This window comes from Hipposideros armiger, unplaced genomic scaffold (assembly GCF_001890085.2).
Source record: "Hipposideros armiger isolate ML-2016 unplaced genomic scaffold, ASM189008v1 scaffold_385, whole genome shotgun sequence".
NCBI classification, from domain to species: domain Eukaryota; kingdom Metazoa; phylum Chordata; class Mammalia; order Chiroptera; family Hipposideridae; genus Hipposideros; species Hipposideros armiger.
In genome coordinates, this window is record NW_017731735.1 from 157,094 (window position 1) to 173,314 (window position 16,221).

The 16,221-nt window shown below is 54.2% G+C and overlaps 1 protein-coding gene across 2 annotated transcripts; it reads right to left on the reverse strand.

Annotated features, from left to right (window-relative positions):
• Positions 1–6,572: 6,572 nt before the first annotated feature.
• NFATC4 (nuclear factor of activated T cells 4) lies at positions 6,573–15,950 on the reverse strand. Of its 2 annotated transcripts, none has more exons than XM_019662992.1 (10): positions 15,535–15,950; positions 13,362–14,457; positions 11,786–11,948; positions 10,986–11,185; positions 10,487–10,659; positions 9,883–10,023; positions 8,897–8,952; positions 8,499–8,625; positions 8,047–8,307; positions 6,573–6,985 (listed from the first exon to the last, which is right to left on the reverse strand). In XM_019662992.1, exons 1-10 carry the CDS (start codon positions 15,632–15,634, stop codon positions 6,918–6,920), a joined length of 2,385 nt encoding a protein of 794 aa, XP_019518537.1. In that variant the 5' UTR covers positions 15,635–15,950; the 3' UTR covers positions 6,573–6,917. The 2 variants fall into 2 exon arrangements, with proteins under 2 accessions (XP_019518537.1, XP_019518536.1); XM_019662991.1 differs by having other exon boundaries at positions 7,726–8,307.
• Between the last annotated feature and the right edge of the window lie 271 nt (positions 15,951–16,221).

The following is a 16,221-nucleotide window of genomic DNA, read 5'->3' on the forward strand; positions in this document are numbered from 1 at the left end:
CTGAGCAACGTCTTTAAGGAACCGAAAGAATGGAGGAGAAAGGGGCTCAGTTCTGCTCCCCATCTCCACATACACCCAGCCGGCATAGTCCTTCCCTATTCTGCCCTTTCAGAGGGGACTAAGGAGGGGGGACTTGGCCATCCTGTGTTTTATCTAGCAGCCCTGTGGGAGTGTCACCTTCTTCAGGGGCCTCTGCACAGTGCTATTTGTGGCATAAAACTCCCAGAGTGTTAGAGCTGAAAGGGATCTCGGGCACTGTTTAGGCCAATCCAACCCCTGCATTTTACTACTTAAGAAGTGAACGATTTCCAAACGGGAGCGTGAATCCCAGGGCCTTTGATTAAAAGTCTGAACTTCAGTCTGTGGTTGTCTGGCTGCGTTATTTGAAGGCAGCCCTGGATGTTTACTTTCTTTTTCAAATTAATTTTTCATTTACACTTGACATACACTATTATATTAGTTTGAGGTGTACATAGCAATTAGACATTTATATACCTTACAAAGTGATCACTCTGATAAGTCTAGTACCCACCTGACACCATACATAGTTATTATAATATTATTGACTATATTCCCTATGCTCTACTTTACTAGATGTTTACTTTTAATCTGATTTCACCCATGTGAGAAGAAATTGGCTGCAGTATTGTGGAAAAGATTCCTGGACCCAGCGTTAGGAGATAGCCTTCAAATCGCAGCTCTGTCGCTGGGGAGCTGTGTGACTCTAGACATTACTTAAGTCCTCTGTGTCTCAGTTTCCTCATCTCTAAAATGGGGCTAGTAATAGGAGCAATTTCTGAGGATTGTTGGGAGAGGCTTAAATGAGATGAGCTATGAAAAGGTGTTGCTGAGGCACTGGGAGCAGAGTGAGCACTCCCCAAGTATTACTTCCACTGCTGCTGTTCTTAACATATATCTCTGAGCCTTGGTTTGGGGCTGCAGCAAACTTGGTGTTAAAACATGTAAAGCGCTCCCCTAACATGCATCCCCAAAATGGCAGCCTTTATTATTTATTTGTATCTGCATAAGGAAATACAAAGAGTTATAAATATAAACACTATCTCTGCTCTATAGGATCTTACAATCTAGTAGGGCAGACAGGAAAAGCTCCCTAAAAATACAATTAACAAGGCAAATGTATGATTACTAAGGGCCGAAAGACTGATGATTCTAATATGGGGAACCAGTCTTCCAGGAGTGGTCTGAGCAAATGCAGAAGGGGATCTGCTGGTCAAGTTCAAACAGGTATGGAGACATTGCTTTCTCTAACCTTTCTTCTGTCTTCCCACCCCCTCCTCCACCTTGTTACTGCTGCCCCCTGGTGTCAGTCGCCTTCCTAGCACTCCTGGGTGATAACCTGGGCACTGTTCGCGCCAGGGCAGTCTGTGGGGAGGGGCCACCGCCTGCCCCAGGGCACAGCCAAGTAAGACTTGAAGTTCAGCAAGGTCCCACTGGGAAGGAAAAGGGTCTCTCTTCTTAAGGATTTAGGGTGGGCCCTAAATCCAATGGCTGATATCTTTATAAGGGAAATCTGGACACAGAGACACAGAAGAGACACAGGGAAGAATTCCATGTGATGACAGAAGCCGAGATTGGAGTGATGCTTCTACAAGCCAAGGGACACCACAGATTGCCAGCAGCCATCAGAAGCCAGGAGAGAGGACTGGAAAAGATTCTCCCTTAGAGCCTCCAGAATGAACCAACTCTGCCAACAAATTGATTTCAGACTTCTGGCCTCCTGAACTTGGAGAGAATAGGTTTCTATTGTTTTTAAGCCACCCAGTTTGTGGTGCTTTGTTATGACGGCCCTAGGAAACAAAGACATTCAAAAAGAGCTAAAAGGAGTTACTGAGAGGAACATAAAAGTGGAGTGCCACCTCGTCATAGAGCTGCCACCTTGCCCTACCGTGGCCCCTGGCTTCCTGCCCTGCCAGGACCCTGCCTCACTGTGGGAGAGGCCACATGGACACACTCAGGCCTAACTGGAGTCCTCAGGGCTCAGGCCCAAGACAGAGAAGCATAGAGAGATACTCCTTCAACCTCTATCCAAGGCCTGAGTGACAAATCCACCTTTCTTGACCCCGGACGTCCTTCAGCCAGGATAACTCACGTTAGGAAAATCTATTTCTTTCAGAGAACGTCTTGTTTCCCCCTCAAAGAGATCAATCCAACAAAGTTTCTCAAATATGGTCATCCACCATTGCTACAAGAGATACACAAGAAGAGGGAGAGGACAGGTTCAGTGATCTTTTTGTGAGGTTCCCAAAGCCCCAAGTACTTCCCCACCATTACATGTTGTTCCGTAATTGCCTGTTAATCCTTGAGTTCCATGAAGGAAGAAACCATGTTTTTCTGTCTCATTTACTGTTCTAGCCCCAGTAGCTAGCACAGAGGCTGGCATGTAGTAGGAGCTCAGTAAACATTTACATGTGGTAGCTAGGGCCCAGTTAGATGTGAGATGTGCTAAAGATCACACAGATAGTTAGCTGAACTAGGACTCCAGCCCAGGACTTTTCCTATTCCCTGTTAGAAATAGCTCATCCTGTTTAGCTGAGCTAAGCAGTAGCCAGAGCCCAGACTTCTCTTGCTTGGACTAAAACAAAACCTTTCTTCTTGGTCTCTCTGCCACTATCTCTCTACACAGCTTCTAAATCTTAAATCACATACACACACACACACACACACAGAGCAAATGAGTGAATGACTCCCTATTATTCACACTCCTCAGGATGGCCTATTAAAGCATCCTAAGTGTGATTCTGTCCCAACTGTCTGGTCTTAACCTCATACACTTTAACTCCTAGGCATGAACCCCCCTCTCATCCCTATCTTGTTTACCCAGAAGAAAACTCCCACTCCTTCTTAAAAACCAATTTCAAAATCATCTGCCTTTGTAAAATGTTCTTTGATCTTCCTCCTTGGGCTCCATCCCATTGTTTCCATAGCAACATATCATTTCTGCCCCTCAGAAAGCTCAGATCAAACCCCTGTCTCCAGGTAGGAAGGTCTCCTCCACTAGTGACTACATGTCTGATCCTCCAGGGCAAGGCCCCAGTGTGATGCCATGTCCCTCACACCTAGTACAGGGTGTGGCATAGAGCAGGGGCCCTGGAGGACTTTGTGGGGAGTTGGCTAAGTGAGCAATCAGACACTGAGGCTGCTAAAACCAGCTCCCAAAAAAGCGGCCAAACCCCTGTGCACTTCCCACCTCTGCAGTTTCCAGGAAGTGTGCAAGATGCCCCTTCTCTGCAGCCTAGATCCGGGCCCCCCCCCCCTCCAAGGCACCACAGAACCCACAGAGCCCCAAACCCAGCTGGAAGGCTCCCCACTGTGCCTTCCCCAGGTATCTTGGAGGCTGAGTTCCAGCCACAGAAGGAGGCTCAGGCAGCTCCAGGGGCAACTGCCCCCTGTACCAGGCTGTCCCCGAGACCTTAGATTAAGAAGCAAGACAGAGCCAGGTGAGGGGAGAAATGAGTTGCAGGGTCAGGAATGTGTGTGCCCTTCCCCTCCCCTAAGTACACTTTTCCAGGTGACCCTCCACCCACAGCAGCCCAGACAAAATCTGTGAGAAGGGGGCAGGGAGCTATTACAGAGTCTGGAGTGGGAAGGACTGACACTTAATTGGTAAATGAGTCTAGTTCTCAAACTTTCCAGTGCTAAGGAATCACCTAGGGTACTCTTTAAAATGGAGTTCCCTAGGCCTGTCCCCCAGAGAATATAATTGAGAAGGTCAAGGATTGCCTAGAAATCTATGTTAAAAAACAAAACAAAACACAGCAACCCCCACCACCACCCACACCACCTAGTGATTCAAATGCAAATAATCCTCAGACCACACTTTGAGAAACCCTGGCCAAGGAAGTCTTTTCCGGCACCATCTGAAGATCCAACATCCTTCTTCTCTCCCTCTCCCAACTCCATCCTCAAGGAGCTATATGTCCGTGGGGATACTGGGAAGAGACAGTGACCCTGGGAGACCAACCCACATCAGGATTCTAATGGGAGAAGGGGTTAGGCCTGTACAGCGAGGGCCCAGAATAAGCCTTGCAGAGCCCTCACGGAGCAGCAGATGTCAGCTCAACCAGAGGAGGAACTTCATGCAAATCAATTGTATCACCCCCAGCTTAAGGCCTATCATCTAGTGCAGGGGTCAGCAAGCTGCAGCTCGCGAGCCACATGTGGCTCTTTGGGTACATACATGTGGCTCTGAAGTAAAATTGAAAATGAAAATAAAACTATCATAGCTTCATTTATAAAATTTGTAAAGGATATTGTTCACATAATGGTGATTTAATTTGTTTTATGGCTCTCGAATAATTTTTAAATTGTTGTGAGGGACAGGATTGGCTCTTCTGTCTCAAAAGTTTGCCGACCCCTGGTCTAGTGGGAAAACTCTCATCATCCTTGGATAACTCTAAATTTTCCAGCATGGCTATAAAGCCTCTCAGAATCCAGCCCCTGCTTTCCCTCCAGTCCCTCCTCAGAGCCCCCCACTTCCGGGACTTAATCTGTCCCCCACTCCCAACACACAGAACCTCTCTTGATCCTCCAAGTGTGACAAGCCCTCCATCTGTCAGCCTTCCATGTTTGCGTCTCTCCTCTAGGACATGGCCCGTTCTGGAGGTTCTGCCTGGCCTGCCTCTCCCGGCTTTGGGGCTGGTCAGTTCCGTCATGCTTCAGGTCTCATTCTAGAGGTCACTCTTGAAGTTCCCTCTAGCCCCCACAGCTGGATGGAGTACCCCTGCTCTCTGCTCCTTCTGCACCCCATAATAAAACTGTTCGCTGCCCCCCCAAAGACCTGACATAGTAGAAGAAATATTTACTGAGTTGAACTGTTGAGTTATAATGAGCTGTTGACTTACTGTTGCCTCAGGAGGCTAAGAGGTCCTCCAGGACCCATTGGCTGGCACCTAGTAGCTGCTTGATAAATGTCTGGAAACGATCGAATGGCAGTACCCTGGCAGAAAATTAAATCATCTGACTTAGGAGGCAGTGAGTCCCCATCACTACACCTTTTCATTCACAGAAGCTGACCCACCAGAGACCTTGGGGGTTGGGGGTGGGGGGAGTTGACTGCTAGATATGACATGTATCCCAGGGTCCCTCCAGACACGGAGATTACAGGATAATGACTCTGGCCTCCGCTGGAGGGTATCTTTGAAAAGCAGCCAAGGCCCAGTTTGGTTCACAACAGTTTGTGTTCAGGAAGATAAAGGAAATTCATTGTTACCAGGGGTCGTCCTGGTTCTCTTGTCCTCCATTCCAGAGCCAGATTCTGTCACACCCATCCGTGAACACACGGGTACTTGCCAGGCCTGTCTGGACCCATTGGACATAGAGAGGCCCCACCAGCTTTGAGTTGAGGCCAGTTTCCTAAGTACCAACTCCCTGAGTATATTTTGGATACAGACTCCTGCAGCCAGGCCTAGCCAACTCAGGATAGTGGTGCTCAGTGCCTACTGTGTGCCAGGCTCCAAGTGAGCAGGGCCGACAAGGTTTGGCTTTCCCCAATCCACTAAAGACTTCGTTCCACAGGCCATCAAGATGAGGCAAACCAGGTTTTCAGCACAGGTCTATCAGTGACTATATGTGGGCATACCTGCAGGATAAGCCAGAATCTCATACGATGCCCTGAGCCCCAGGACAGGTGGCACTCAGAGCTGCTGGAGAGACTGCCTGGCTTCCTGCAGTCTACCTATGAAGCACAGATCTTTCCAGAATGTTTTCACAGTCCCCAAGGGTGGGAGAATCCAGATTGTGGATGTGGATGTGAGGGCGATCTGGCAGCAACATCTTGTCACCCCATTGATCGCCAGGGTTGACTCGGCTGATCTGGCTGGCTAGGCGGGTGTCCCCTTCCTCCCTCACCTCTCCATGTGCGTCCCTCCTGAAGCTGCGTGCTCGGTCGAAGAGGACGACCTTCCCCAATAGAGGAGAGGACCATTCTTCGGTCAAGGGTATACGAGTAGCTGCGCTCCCCTGCTAGAACCTCCAAACAAGCTCTCAAGGTCCAGATTGTGGATAGACCCATGCCAGCCCTCCCTCATCTGCAACCCTCCTCCAGAGAGACAAGCCTTAGGGGCCTGGGCCGAATGGGTCAGGGTGTCTGAGGGTGGGCTGGGGGCAGGAGCTTGGAAGTACAGCATTCAGCCTGCTACTGATTAACTGTGTGACCTTGGGCGAGCCCCTTTCTTCTCTGAGTCTCAGATTCCTCCTTTGTAACTGAGGGAGGACTAGTGTTTCCTGACCTTGGTTATGAATCAGAATCATCTGGGTGGTGGCAAGACAAAGGAACTTGAAAATACACAGATTCCTGGGCACCATCCCAAAGGCCCTGCAGGAGCCTGAATCCTCAGGGTGGAGAGGCCGACTGAAGCTCTGGCCCTGACCTCACCCCCATCAGGGAGCCCCTGGAGCCCCTTCAAACCCTCCCCAGTTCCCTGCACTGAAAAGCTCTTTGGAATACAATGATCCCAGCCACATCCCATCTCTTTCCAACCACTAAGCTTTCTCCAGCCAGGGCTAGGGTAAGCTGCCCCATCTCTGTCTCCAAAGAGTTCTAGAGCCTGAAGCACTCATCAGTGAGCAGTTTATTACCCATCAACCTGTTCCCAGCCTCCCAGCACAGTGGCCTGTACACAATCTAGACACAGCCTTTGCTCCAGTCAGTCCTCACACCCAGCCTCAGTCTCCACCCATCCCAGTCCTCAGCACTCTGCCCCTCCCTTCCTGGCAGCACCAGGCCCAGGGGGCCACACCTCAGCTAGAGGAGGGGAGGGAGGGCAGGGGAGAGAAGGCAAAAGCTTCCGGGGGAAAGAACCAGATTGGCCCCACGCTTCTGGAACCACCACCCCAGGATGCAGGGGAAGTGGGCAGGCCTGGGGGGTGGGGGGGGCTGGGATTGCCAGGCGATGGGTTCAGGCAGGAGGCTCTTCTCCAGCAGGTGCAGGAAAGCCACTCAGGTCTCGGCCAATGATCTCACTCACTGTAAAGGAGGGACAGTTGAGAGATTGGGCTAAGGGCAACTCCGCTCCTCTCACAGAGACCTCCCCCCACCCCAATCCATTCCAGGCAGGCCTCAGTCTAAGATGCCTCTAGACTCCTCCTCAGAAACTGGGCCTCCGTTTCCCCAATGTATCTTGACACCTGCTCCAAATCAAATCTTGCTCAACTCCATGCATATGGGCTCCCAGGCTGCCATCCCAGCCCTTTCCTGCTGGCTCAGCAGCCTACAATGTCAAGGCAATGGCTGTCAGCAGGGCCAGAGGTGGGTGTAGCCGGTGGGAGAAAGGAGAGGCAAAATACGAAGGTTCCTTATCACCAATCCTGACTCCAATCATCATGTTTCGGGTGAAGGTGACGCCAGGGGAAGTGTACTTGGCTGGAAATTGAGTAAGCCACTGCTCCTCTCTGAAATTCAGTGCCTAAATCTGAAAACTGGGGAGCTAGATTGAATGACCTTGAAAGTACTTCTAGCCTGAGATTTTGTGATCTGGGGCAGAGGCAAGAGAAGGGTTGGGGCAGGGACTCCATGCACTCTTCAAAATTAGGTTAACTGAGTTCAGGTGGCCACATGCATCAAGAACTTGCCTCCTGAGAACCTCCAACTGGCCCCAAGGGATCAAGGATGCCCAATCTCTAGGAAGCCAGGCTCCAGCCCTCAGCAAACATGCAGAGCAATCTCTTGCACACACTCACACTTGCAGTCCCCAGTCCCACACCCACCTTCCTCCAGCGTGATACCCTGGATAGGGACACTGTCTCGGAAGCCGCTGCTGTAGCCACCCCTGGATTTCTCCTGCTCCGGAGCCCCCTCCCCAGGGCCATAGCTTGGCCCTACCTCATTGTATCCCTCAGCAGGTGGGGGATGAACAGCACTCTGGGGAGGAAAGGGGCCTTCCAGCGGTGGGGAGGAAGGCAGTGGAGGCCGAAAGGGAGCTGGAGGAGGGAATGGTAGCCCCAGTGGAAAAGGGGAGCCCCGTCCCCCATAGGGGTCACTAGGGAAGGGCCGGGGAAGGAAGGATACTGGAGGTGGGCGGGCACAACCTGTGGTACCCCCAGTCTCAGGGAACATCCGAAGGCCAGGTCTGTAGGATGGTGGAGGCCCCGTCTGAGGGTATAGAGGGGGCGTGCCATAGCTGAAGCCTTCTGACACGTAAGGAGTTTCATAAGCAGGGTCTTCATGGGGATAGGAGGGGTAGGGGGGCCTGGGTGGTGAGAAGTCCATGTCAGTGCTAAAGGCGGGGGCCGATGTTGACGGGAAGCCCCGGAGAGATGAGTCTGGTAGGGGCTCCTCCTTGAAGATCACTGGATGATGGGAAGCAGGAGGACACATTAGTAAGAAGGCTGGCAGGCTCCCCATTGCACACCTCCATCCACCTTCCCATCCCCAGGTTTCCTCCATCCCCTGACCCCTCACTATGGGAGCATAGCACCCCTCTGCCCTGCTGCAGCTCCCCATTTCCCCACACCCCACCGTGGGCTGTCCTAGAGCGCACCAGGCAGAAACTTGAAACTCTGGGTAGGGCTGCGCTTCCTGCGCCCGTTGGAGACATAAAAGTAGACCTGGACAGGCCGGGACACCCGCTTGTTGCTGTACTCAGGGACAGTCAGGGTCAGTGTCACCTGGGGAGGAGCAGAGGATGAGGCAGAGAGCCCGCAGGGACCTAGGCTCAGCCTAGCCCTTCCAAGTAACCAAACTCCACCTCCTGGCTTTCTCCATTTGCAAAGTTCATTTCCTGGAGATGAACCTGCCTCCAGAGTGGCCAGACTGCCTCCTCCGGAACAGAACAGGTCGATTCTGGGGTCCATTCCCATGGGCAAGGAACATAGCTGGGAGTTCCCTGACTTCTCCCCTGCCCCACCCCCAGGGTAGGCACCCCAGTGACACTGGTACCTCATTGCTCTGCAACCGGTTCACAGTGGCCTCCTCCTCCCATTGCAGCTTTCCATCTGTACAGGAGGAACAGAGAGCTTCAGCCCAGCTCCAGGGCCCCTGTCCCCTGACCAGTTCCCTGCCATTTCCCCTCCTGCTAGAGTCAAGGCCACGCTCAGAAGATCCCTACAGGCCTTGCTCACAAAGGAGCCTACTGCGTGTTTACGCAATCAAATGGAAGAGGCAGGGCTTAAAACTGTCAGTGGGGTATAGAGGAGCAAACTGAGGCTAAGAGAAATGGCAGGGCCAGCCTAGAAACCAGAGGGAGTGGGTGACAGAAGCAACTCGTGACCCCTCCCGCCAACTCCAAACATCCTCTCCCATGATAGTGCCGGGAGGAAGTTCAAGGGTAGGAAAGGGTCCTAGCTTGAAGGAAGGCAATGAGACCTCAAGTCTCATGACCCAGCACATCTAAATCTGCTTGGACATGGTCCCAGAGTGCTATATTTGAGTATAGGGGGCTAGGGTTCTTAGTGGTCAGGGTTAGGGGAGGGCAAAGGCCTCAGGCTGATGGGTGCACCTGGGTCCCTCAGTCTCCCCTTCTGCACTCCTGCAGCTCCATCTTGGGGTACCTCATAGACTCTTGTAATCATAGCTATACTGCCAAGCCTATACTCGGGAGGGGCTCATTGTGGGGCTATGAGGGTGTAAGTCAACTCTTCCCTTCTCCTCATGGACCCTATCCACAATGGGGGTCAATCATCTCAACGCTGACTCTTCTTTAATAAGTAGAATGTATATTTCTTACATTTGTTCACCGTCTTGAATATTATAGATTGCTGTCGTGCCCGTGAAGCAGGCAGTACAAGAGGAAGTACAGTCTATCTGTCCCATTTTAGAGAAGGAAACTGAAGCTCAACAAGCAAGTTTAGTGACAGTGCCAGAGGTCTTTCACCTACCCATTCCAACTCTTCCTGCCTGCCCTCCCATCCCCAGTGGGTACTCACCAGGGCCTCTCTCTATGAACACCACCTTGGAGTCTGGCAGGAAGTTGGAGCCAGTCAGCACTAGTTCCTCTCCTCCTCTCACCGAGCAGGCACTGGGGCTGTAGGCCTCCACCTGGGGCAGCTCCTGAGCTGAGCGCTGGGCTGCAGAGCAGTGCAGGCTGGGCTGGGTATGGAGAGGACAGCCTCCTCTGCCCCCACTTCCTTGGAATAACTACCACAGGACCCTGGAGGAGCCCTCCTCAGCAGCAGACACACAAGTAAACTACTGGAGTCCCTGGGGTGGCACCAACCATGTAAAGAGCCACCCGGGCAGACAGAAAAGTGAACAGAGCAGCCCAGAGTTACCCAAACAAGTGCACAGGGCCACCCAGGGCAGAGGGAGGACAGGGCCCCTATGGTCCAGCCCAGAGACAGAGTCTGCAACAGGGCAAATTAGAACACTTCCCCCACCCCTCCAGGATAGAAATAAGGGCTAAGTCCTTTATAGGGCTACCCAGGACATATGGAGCACAGGACAATATGCAGAGGTGATGGGTGAACAGACAGACACACAGACAAGAGGGTTGCAAGAGACTGAGAGGTGGCATAAGGCCTCTTTGCTCACAGCACTCGATGGGCACCGATGCTGTCTGCACAGAGATGACTTTCCCGCTGCCCTGGGGTACGTGTACCCGGAATACCAGCCGCACACGTGTGTTCTTGCGCCCGATGTCCGTCTCACCCTTCCGCAGCTCAATGTCTGAATTCCGAAGCTTCAGGATTCCCGCACAGTCAATGCTGAAGGCAAAGAATACAAGGCAAGCCCTCCAAGCTGAAGCCAGAATGGTAATGCCCCACCCCTCCCCAAGAGAGAAGCCCCTACCCTCTATCCAAAACTCTGCAGACCTTCTCTGGGAGCCTAAGGGGGCTATTTTAACCCAGAGATGGCCTCTCCAAGGTACTCCCAGCCCCAAAAGTCCTCTTCTAGATGGTGAGAAGGCCTGAAACTGCTCGTATAGATGTCTAGCTCTTCTGAGAAGAGGAAGAGTTTGCCTAGCTTAGGCCCCTTGGAAAAGACTGGTTCTAAAACCTGAAAACTAAGGGGAAGTGAAGTGGGGACCTACTTGGCTGCCATATTGTTCTCAGGAAGCAGGGTCATCTCCAACACCTTGGTACCACTGACTACAGCTTCATAGCTGGCTGTGGCCACCATCTTGCCAGTGATGCGATGCACCTGATAGAAGGCATGAGGCCGCAGGTTCCTTTCATCTGCAGTGCCGATGAACATCTGAAGCGTCAGTGGCTTCTCACTGTAACCTAGGAGCTGGCAGAGGGAGACAGGCCACCCAACTGAAATCCCCACTGTCTCATCCTTCATCCGCCCCTGGGTTTTCAGTGCACCAGAGGGTGAGGATGGTGAAAGACAAAGGATATCCTGGAAGGGATTCCCAAGGGGAATTGGGCACTAGTTGCGGAGAAAACGAGGTCTGGAGTTCATAGTGTTATTCTTGGAATAAGTCCCAAACTGGGCTGGGCAAAGGGGAAAATCTTCCAAGAGAGACTGGCCCAACTCAAGGGAGACAACCTCACTCCCAGTGAACTTTGGCCCCAGCCTAAGCCCTCCCCCACATCTGGCAGGCCACCATTTTCCAGAGTAGACATGAGGCTGCTGTCCCATGGGATGAGTGGAGGGAGGAGGAGGAGAGGGGGGAGGGACAGAGGAGTAGAAAGTATATCCGGGTCCTTGAAGGGCATCCTTCCTCCTCCAACTCCAGCACCTCCCCCAGGCTGCCTGCAGGGTCACTGCTGAGAGGGAGTGTGGGAAAGGGCAGTGCCACAGGCGGGTCTGCACAGCTGGAGCCCATTTGCAGGGATCAGGGACTGGAGAGGAGAAAGGCTATCAGGCCTGGTCTCTGTCCCTTACCTTGACTACGGGGTGACCACCAGGGGCAGCTTTCACAGCACCTCGGCTGCCCTCTGTCTCATAGTGGGCCCGGTGGTGAGCTCTAGGCTGCACCTCGATCCTCAGCTCCAGCTGCTCATACTGGCTGGGCAGAGGCCAGTCCAGCGGGGGTAGGGCAGAGGTCCTGAACAGGAGAGAACACTGGTCATCTGCTGCCTCAGACACTGGTCAGGGCAGCGCTGGGTCCCAGCACCTTGGGATATGATGGAGGAGGGGGTGTAAGTGTGAGAGGAATCACTGCAGAAATAAAACCGTCCACAAGTTCAGAAGCAAGGGGATAGGGGACAGGCTCCTCAGAGCCCCTCAAGATGAGGGTGTGGAAGATGGTACCAGATCTGAGGCTCTCTCTTTTCCAGCTCTAAACACAGGGTCTGAGGTGGCAAGGGTTTACCTGGATACAGGAGAACCCCAAGCCCATCCTAATCCTCAGACCCGGATGGGAAGAGTCAAGTAAAGAAGCACCATTTCAGACCAGAAAAGGCCTCAGAAATTAACCCCTCTGTTTTTCAAATAAAGAAACTGAGACCCAGATGAAGCAAACCAGTGACTGACGGAAGCCAGGACTGAACACATCCTGTTCCCAGGCTAGGACTCATTCCACTAGTTGGGGCTGGACAGGTCCTTTCCAGGAGTTGTGGGTTACAGATGTGCAACATTCTTATATTGAGCTCCCAGATACCCTAGGTCAGGGGATCTCAACTGGTAATTGCCCCAGTGATATTCAGCAATGTCTGAATACTGGTTGTCACTACTAGGGAAGGAGGTGCTACTAGCATCTAATAGGGGTCAGGGATGCTGCTAAACCATCCTACGATGTCCAACACAGACCCCACAAAAAAAATTTATCCTGCTCAAAATATTTGTAGTGCTGAGGATGAGAAATCCTGCCCTACAAGGAACCCAGGGGAACAGATATTAAGCTTTCTTTCCCCAGGGAATTTTTCTGCATGGAGCCAGCTCAATCTGGTATCCCAAGGTTTAGGATTATTGAAATGAGCAGGGTTCTTTGAGGGTAAAATGGTAAGAGAATGCAAGAATTGCTTGTTTTAATATGAATTTTGACTTGCAAATATATGCTATTTTAATTCAAATTAGCAGTTATACTTTTAAAGCACAAGTCAGGCCCTAGAAGTTGAGTTACAGAAGGGGGACTTCCTGCTACCCAGGGTAGGACTGAAATCCAGCCCATGGTCCAGTACCAGCCAGTGCCAGCCCAGAGCTGGGGCTCAGGGACACCCTAAAGGAACTCCCCCTTTCTCTATGTGGTGCTGATGGGGGGCTTTTTCTAATTAGTCCATAGGGAATGATTATACTTTTGCAAAGGATCATCAGTTTGTAGAAGGCATGGTTTTGTTTGTTTGTTTAATTCTCCCTAAACCTGGGTAAATGGCCGCAGCCAAGTTAGTTGCAGATTCTCATTTGAAATGCCAAGGACACAGAATTAGGACCTTTGTTCAAACCCATCCCTTGACCCTCCTGCTCATGCAGTGGGATGGCTCTGCATGGAGACAGCAGTAGTACCTGGGACAACCCTCACCTGAAGATGGGGCTGTGTCCCCCAATCCGGGCCTTGGACCAAGCCAGAGGGGAGGGCACCGCCAGGTAGTCCATGCCAGCCACCTCCTTCCGAGGACCCCCTGGAGGAGCTGCAGCCTCCTCTGCTCCCGAAGGCAGCTTCCCATTGCATGAGGCAGGCTCCTCAGACCGAGGCAGGGCCAATGCCTGCTCGCTGGAAGTCCGCCGGGTTTTCTGAGGGATGCTCTCAGCTGGTGGGGCTCCCACATAGTCAAAGGGGCCTGGGGAGCCAGGGTCCCGGGCCAGAGGCAATGGGGGTGGTGGAGGTGGCTCAGGCCCCTCCTCCCCTAGGCTTCCCCGGCGGGACAGAGCTGGAGAGGCGGAAGATGGGGTTCCAGAGCTGGAATAGCGCCGTTTGCCACATGGAGAGGCAGGCCGTGGAGAGGCAGAGGTGGGCCCTGGAGCACTGAGGAGTAGCCAGCTATCTTCCGGCCCCCTGCCTCCTGGGCTCGGACCATACAGGCTCCAGGGATCATCGGGGGTCCATGGCCTCGGGGAGGCCCGGGGCGAGGGCAGCGGGGAGCCTAGGCCAAAGCGCGAGGCTGCTTCGTTTAGCTCAGACTCCACCTCGTCGCAGGCCGCATACAGGGCTGCCTCATCAGAGGCATCCGAGAAGAAACTCCACGAGGACAGGCTGCTGCTGCCAGGGCTCGGGCTGAAGAAGGGGCCCCCGCCCTGGCCCCCTGCCTCTCGGTAGCCTCCAAAGCCTTCAGGTGGGGGGTAATCTCTGGGGGAGCCGTCTCCCCAGGCATCAGGGTTGTCCTCCAGCGTGGCTGGCGGGTCGGGCGTGGGAGAGATGGAAGTGATGCGGATGCTTGGGCACTCGAGGACACGGCCTCCCCCGGCCCCGCCGGAGTCCCCTCCGGGCCCCCCCAGCCTCACTGACCGGGCTGGCTGGCTCTCCCAAGTGCCAGGTGAGGGGGCTGGGCGGGGTGGTGGGGAGTGCATGCCAGGCCGAGGGGGTGGAGGCCGGGGAATGCCAATAGGGGCAGCGCCATAGGGAGGGGGCTCTCCTAGGGCCAGACGGCAGCATGGTGGGGCGTCTTCTGAATCCAGTTCTGTCAAAATGGGAAGGGAGGGAGGCAGAAAAAGGGATGCCACAGGAGATGGGGAGAGAGAGAGAAGCAGGTAAGATGTCTAGGTTCCTTGAGTGGCCAGCCCCCCAAGTCCTGTATGCTACCCCGTCCTCAGCAAAGAAGGGTCTCTGAGTGCCAGACAGAAGCAAAGTTGGACTTCGGGGGGTGGAGGTAATAGATTCAGATGTGCTCGGCTTTTTCCCACTCGGAAAACCTCTCACTTTAAGACCCCGGCCCTGGGACCTCGAGTATCAGACCTGGTGGGTCTTACGGTGTGGGAGGCGGGTCGAGAGAGGCTGGAGCCGGGCCTGGAAGCGTGTTTAGAGAGACGCTGGGCTGGGCTGGGGGCGACTCACACATGAACCCAATTAGCAGCGGTTCCCAAACCCCCAAACGGCGCTGGCAGGAGCCCCAGTTGCCATCGCAACAGTGGCCAGGGAAGGGGGGGCGCCAGGGCAGTGGTGACGAGAGGAGGTGGCTCCTCCCTCTCTCCCCCCAATCTGGGGGCGGGGGTGCAGCCGAGGGGGTGCTGCGTGCCGGCCCGGCCCGGAGCGGAGGAGGGGGGCGCGGGCCGCACGGATTTCGTGCAAGAGGCGGCCGCCGCCCCCGGCTCAGTCCCCGCCATCTGCCTCTCATTGCGGCCAGACGGGGGAGGGGGAGGGGCGCCCTGACGGGGCCCAAGAGCGCCCCTGGCCCCGGGCGTCGGGTCTGCGGGCCCAGGGCTCCGTCCGCAAGGGGCAAGCTCCAGAGCCCCACCTCCCCTTCCCCCGGCGGCGCCCGGGGCTCTCGGGACTGCTATTCCCGCCCGCCCCCCATCCCAGCCGAGAGGCGGCGCGCAGCCAGCAGCACCCCCACCCCCACCTCAGTCACGACCTAAAAAGGAGAAAGTGGTGCCCGGCCCCCGGCAGACCTCCGCAGACCCCTGAACCCCGCGACTCCCCTCAACCCCTTACCCTTCTTTCTCCTCCCCCTAAGTTCGCTGCCCTAAAGTCCCCAGACTGAAGATCCCCGGGCCCTTCCCTTTCTGACCCCAACACCCCTTCCCAGCCCCGCACTAACCTTCCCCCGGCCCCCCCGCGCTTAGCGGGGGGGCCTCCTTTTCCTCCCCGAACACCAGCTTAAATTCCAGCTCCTCATCCTCGCAGCTTGCTGCCCCCATGGATCCGGCCAGAGCCCCCAGGTCCAGGTCTGGGTGGGAGGGGTGAGCTCAGGAGGCTGCCGTCGCTTCACCCGTGGCTCCCTCCCTCCCCTTCTCTGAGACGCCCCCTCCTCCGCCGCTGCCACCTCCCTCCGGACGCCCCCTAGTTATTATAGAAACTTTTCCAAACTTTTTTCCCCCAAACTTCTTCAAAGCGCTCCCCCAGCCTTCCCTGATTGGCTGCCCGGGATGCTCCAGCTCCTCCTCCAGGGATGAGATGGGAAAACCACGCGCCCCTCGTCCTCCCCCACCCTGCCTCCCTCCCTGGGTCCGCTCTCCAGTCCCTCCCCCTCAAAAAAAAGAACAAAACTGAATTGGAAAACGGTCCCTCAAGCGTGGTAAGACCATAATGATGCCTATTGGCCCGCCGTTGTGACAATCATTTCCCGCAGGGAACACTACAGTCACCACTCCCCAACTTAGTCTAAGTTCTGGGGCTCCGGGTCCGAGCGCCTTAAAGGGGCCACATCCTGAGCCCACAGTGTAGAGGGTCCACGGAGGACCCTTTCTTAAGTTTTGGAGTTCTGCAGCCAGCAGCTAGTTGGGAA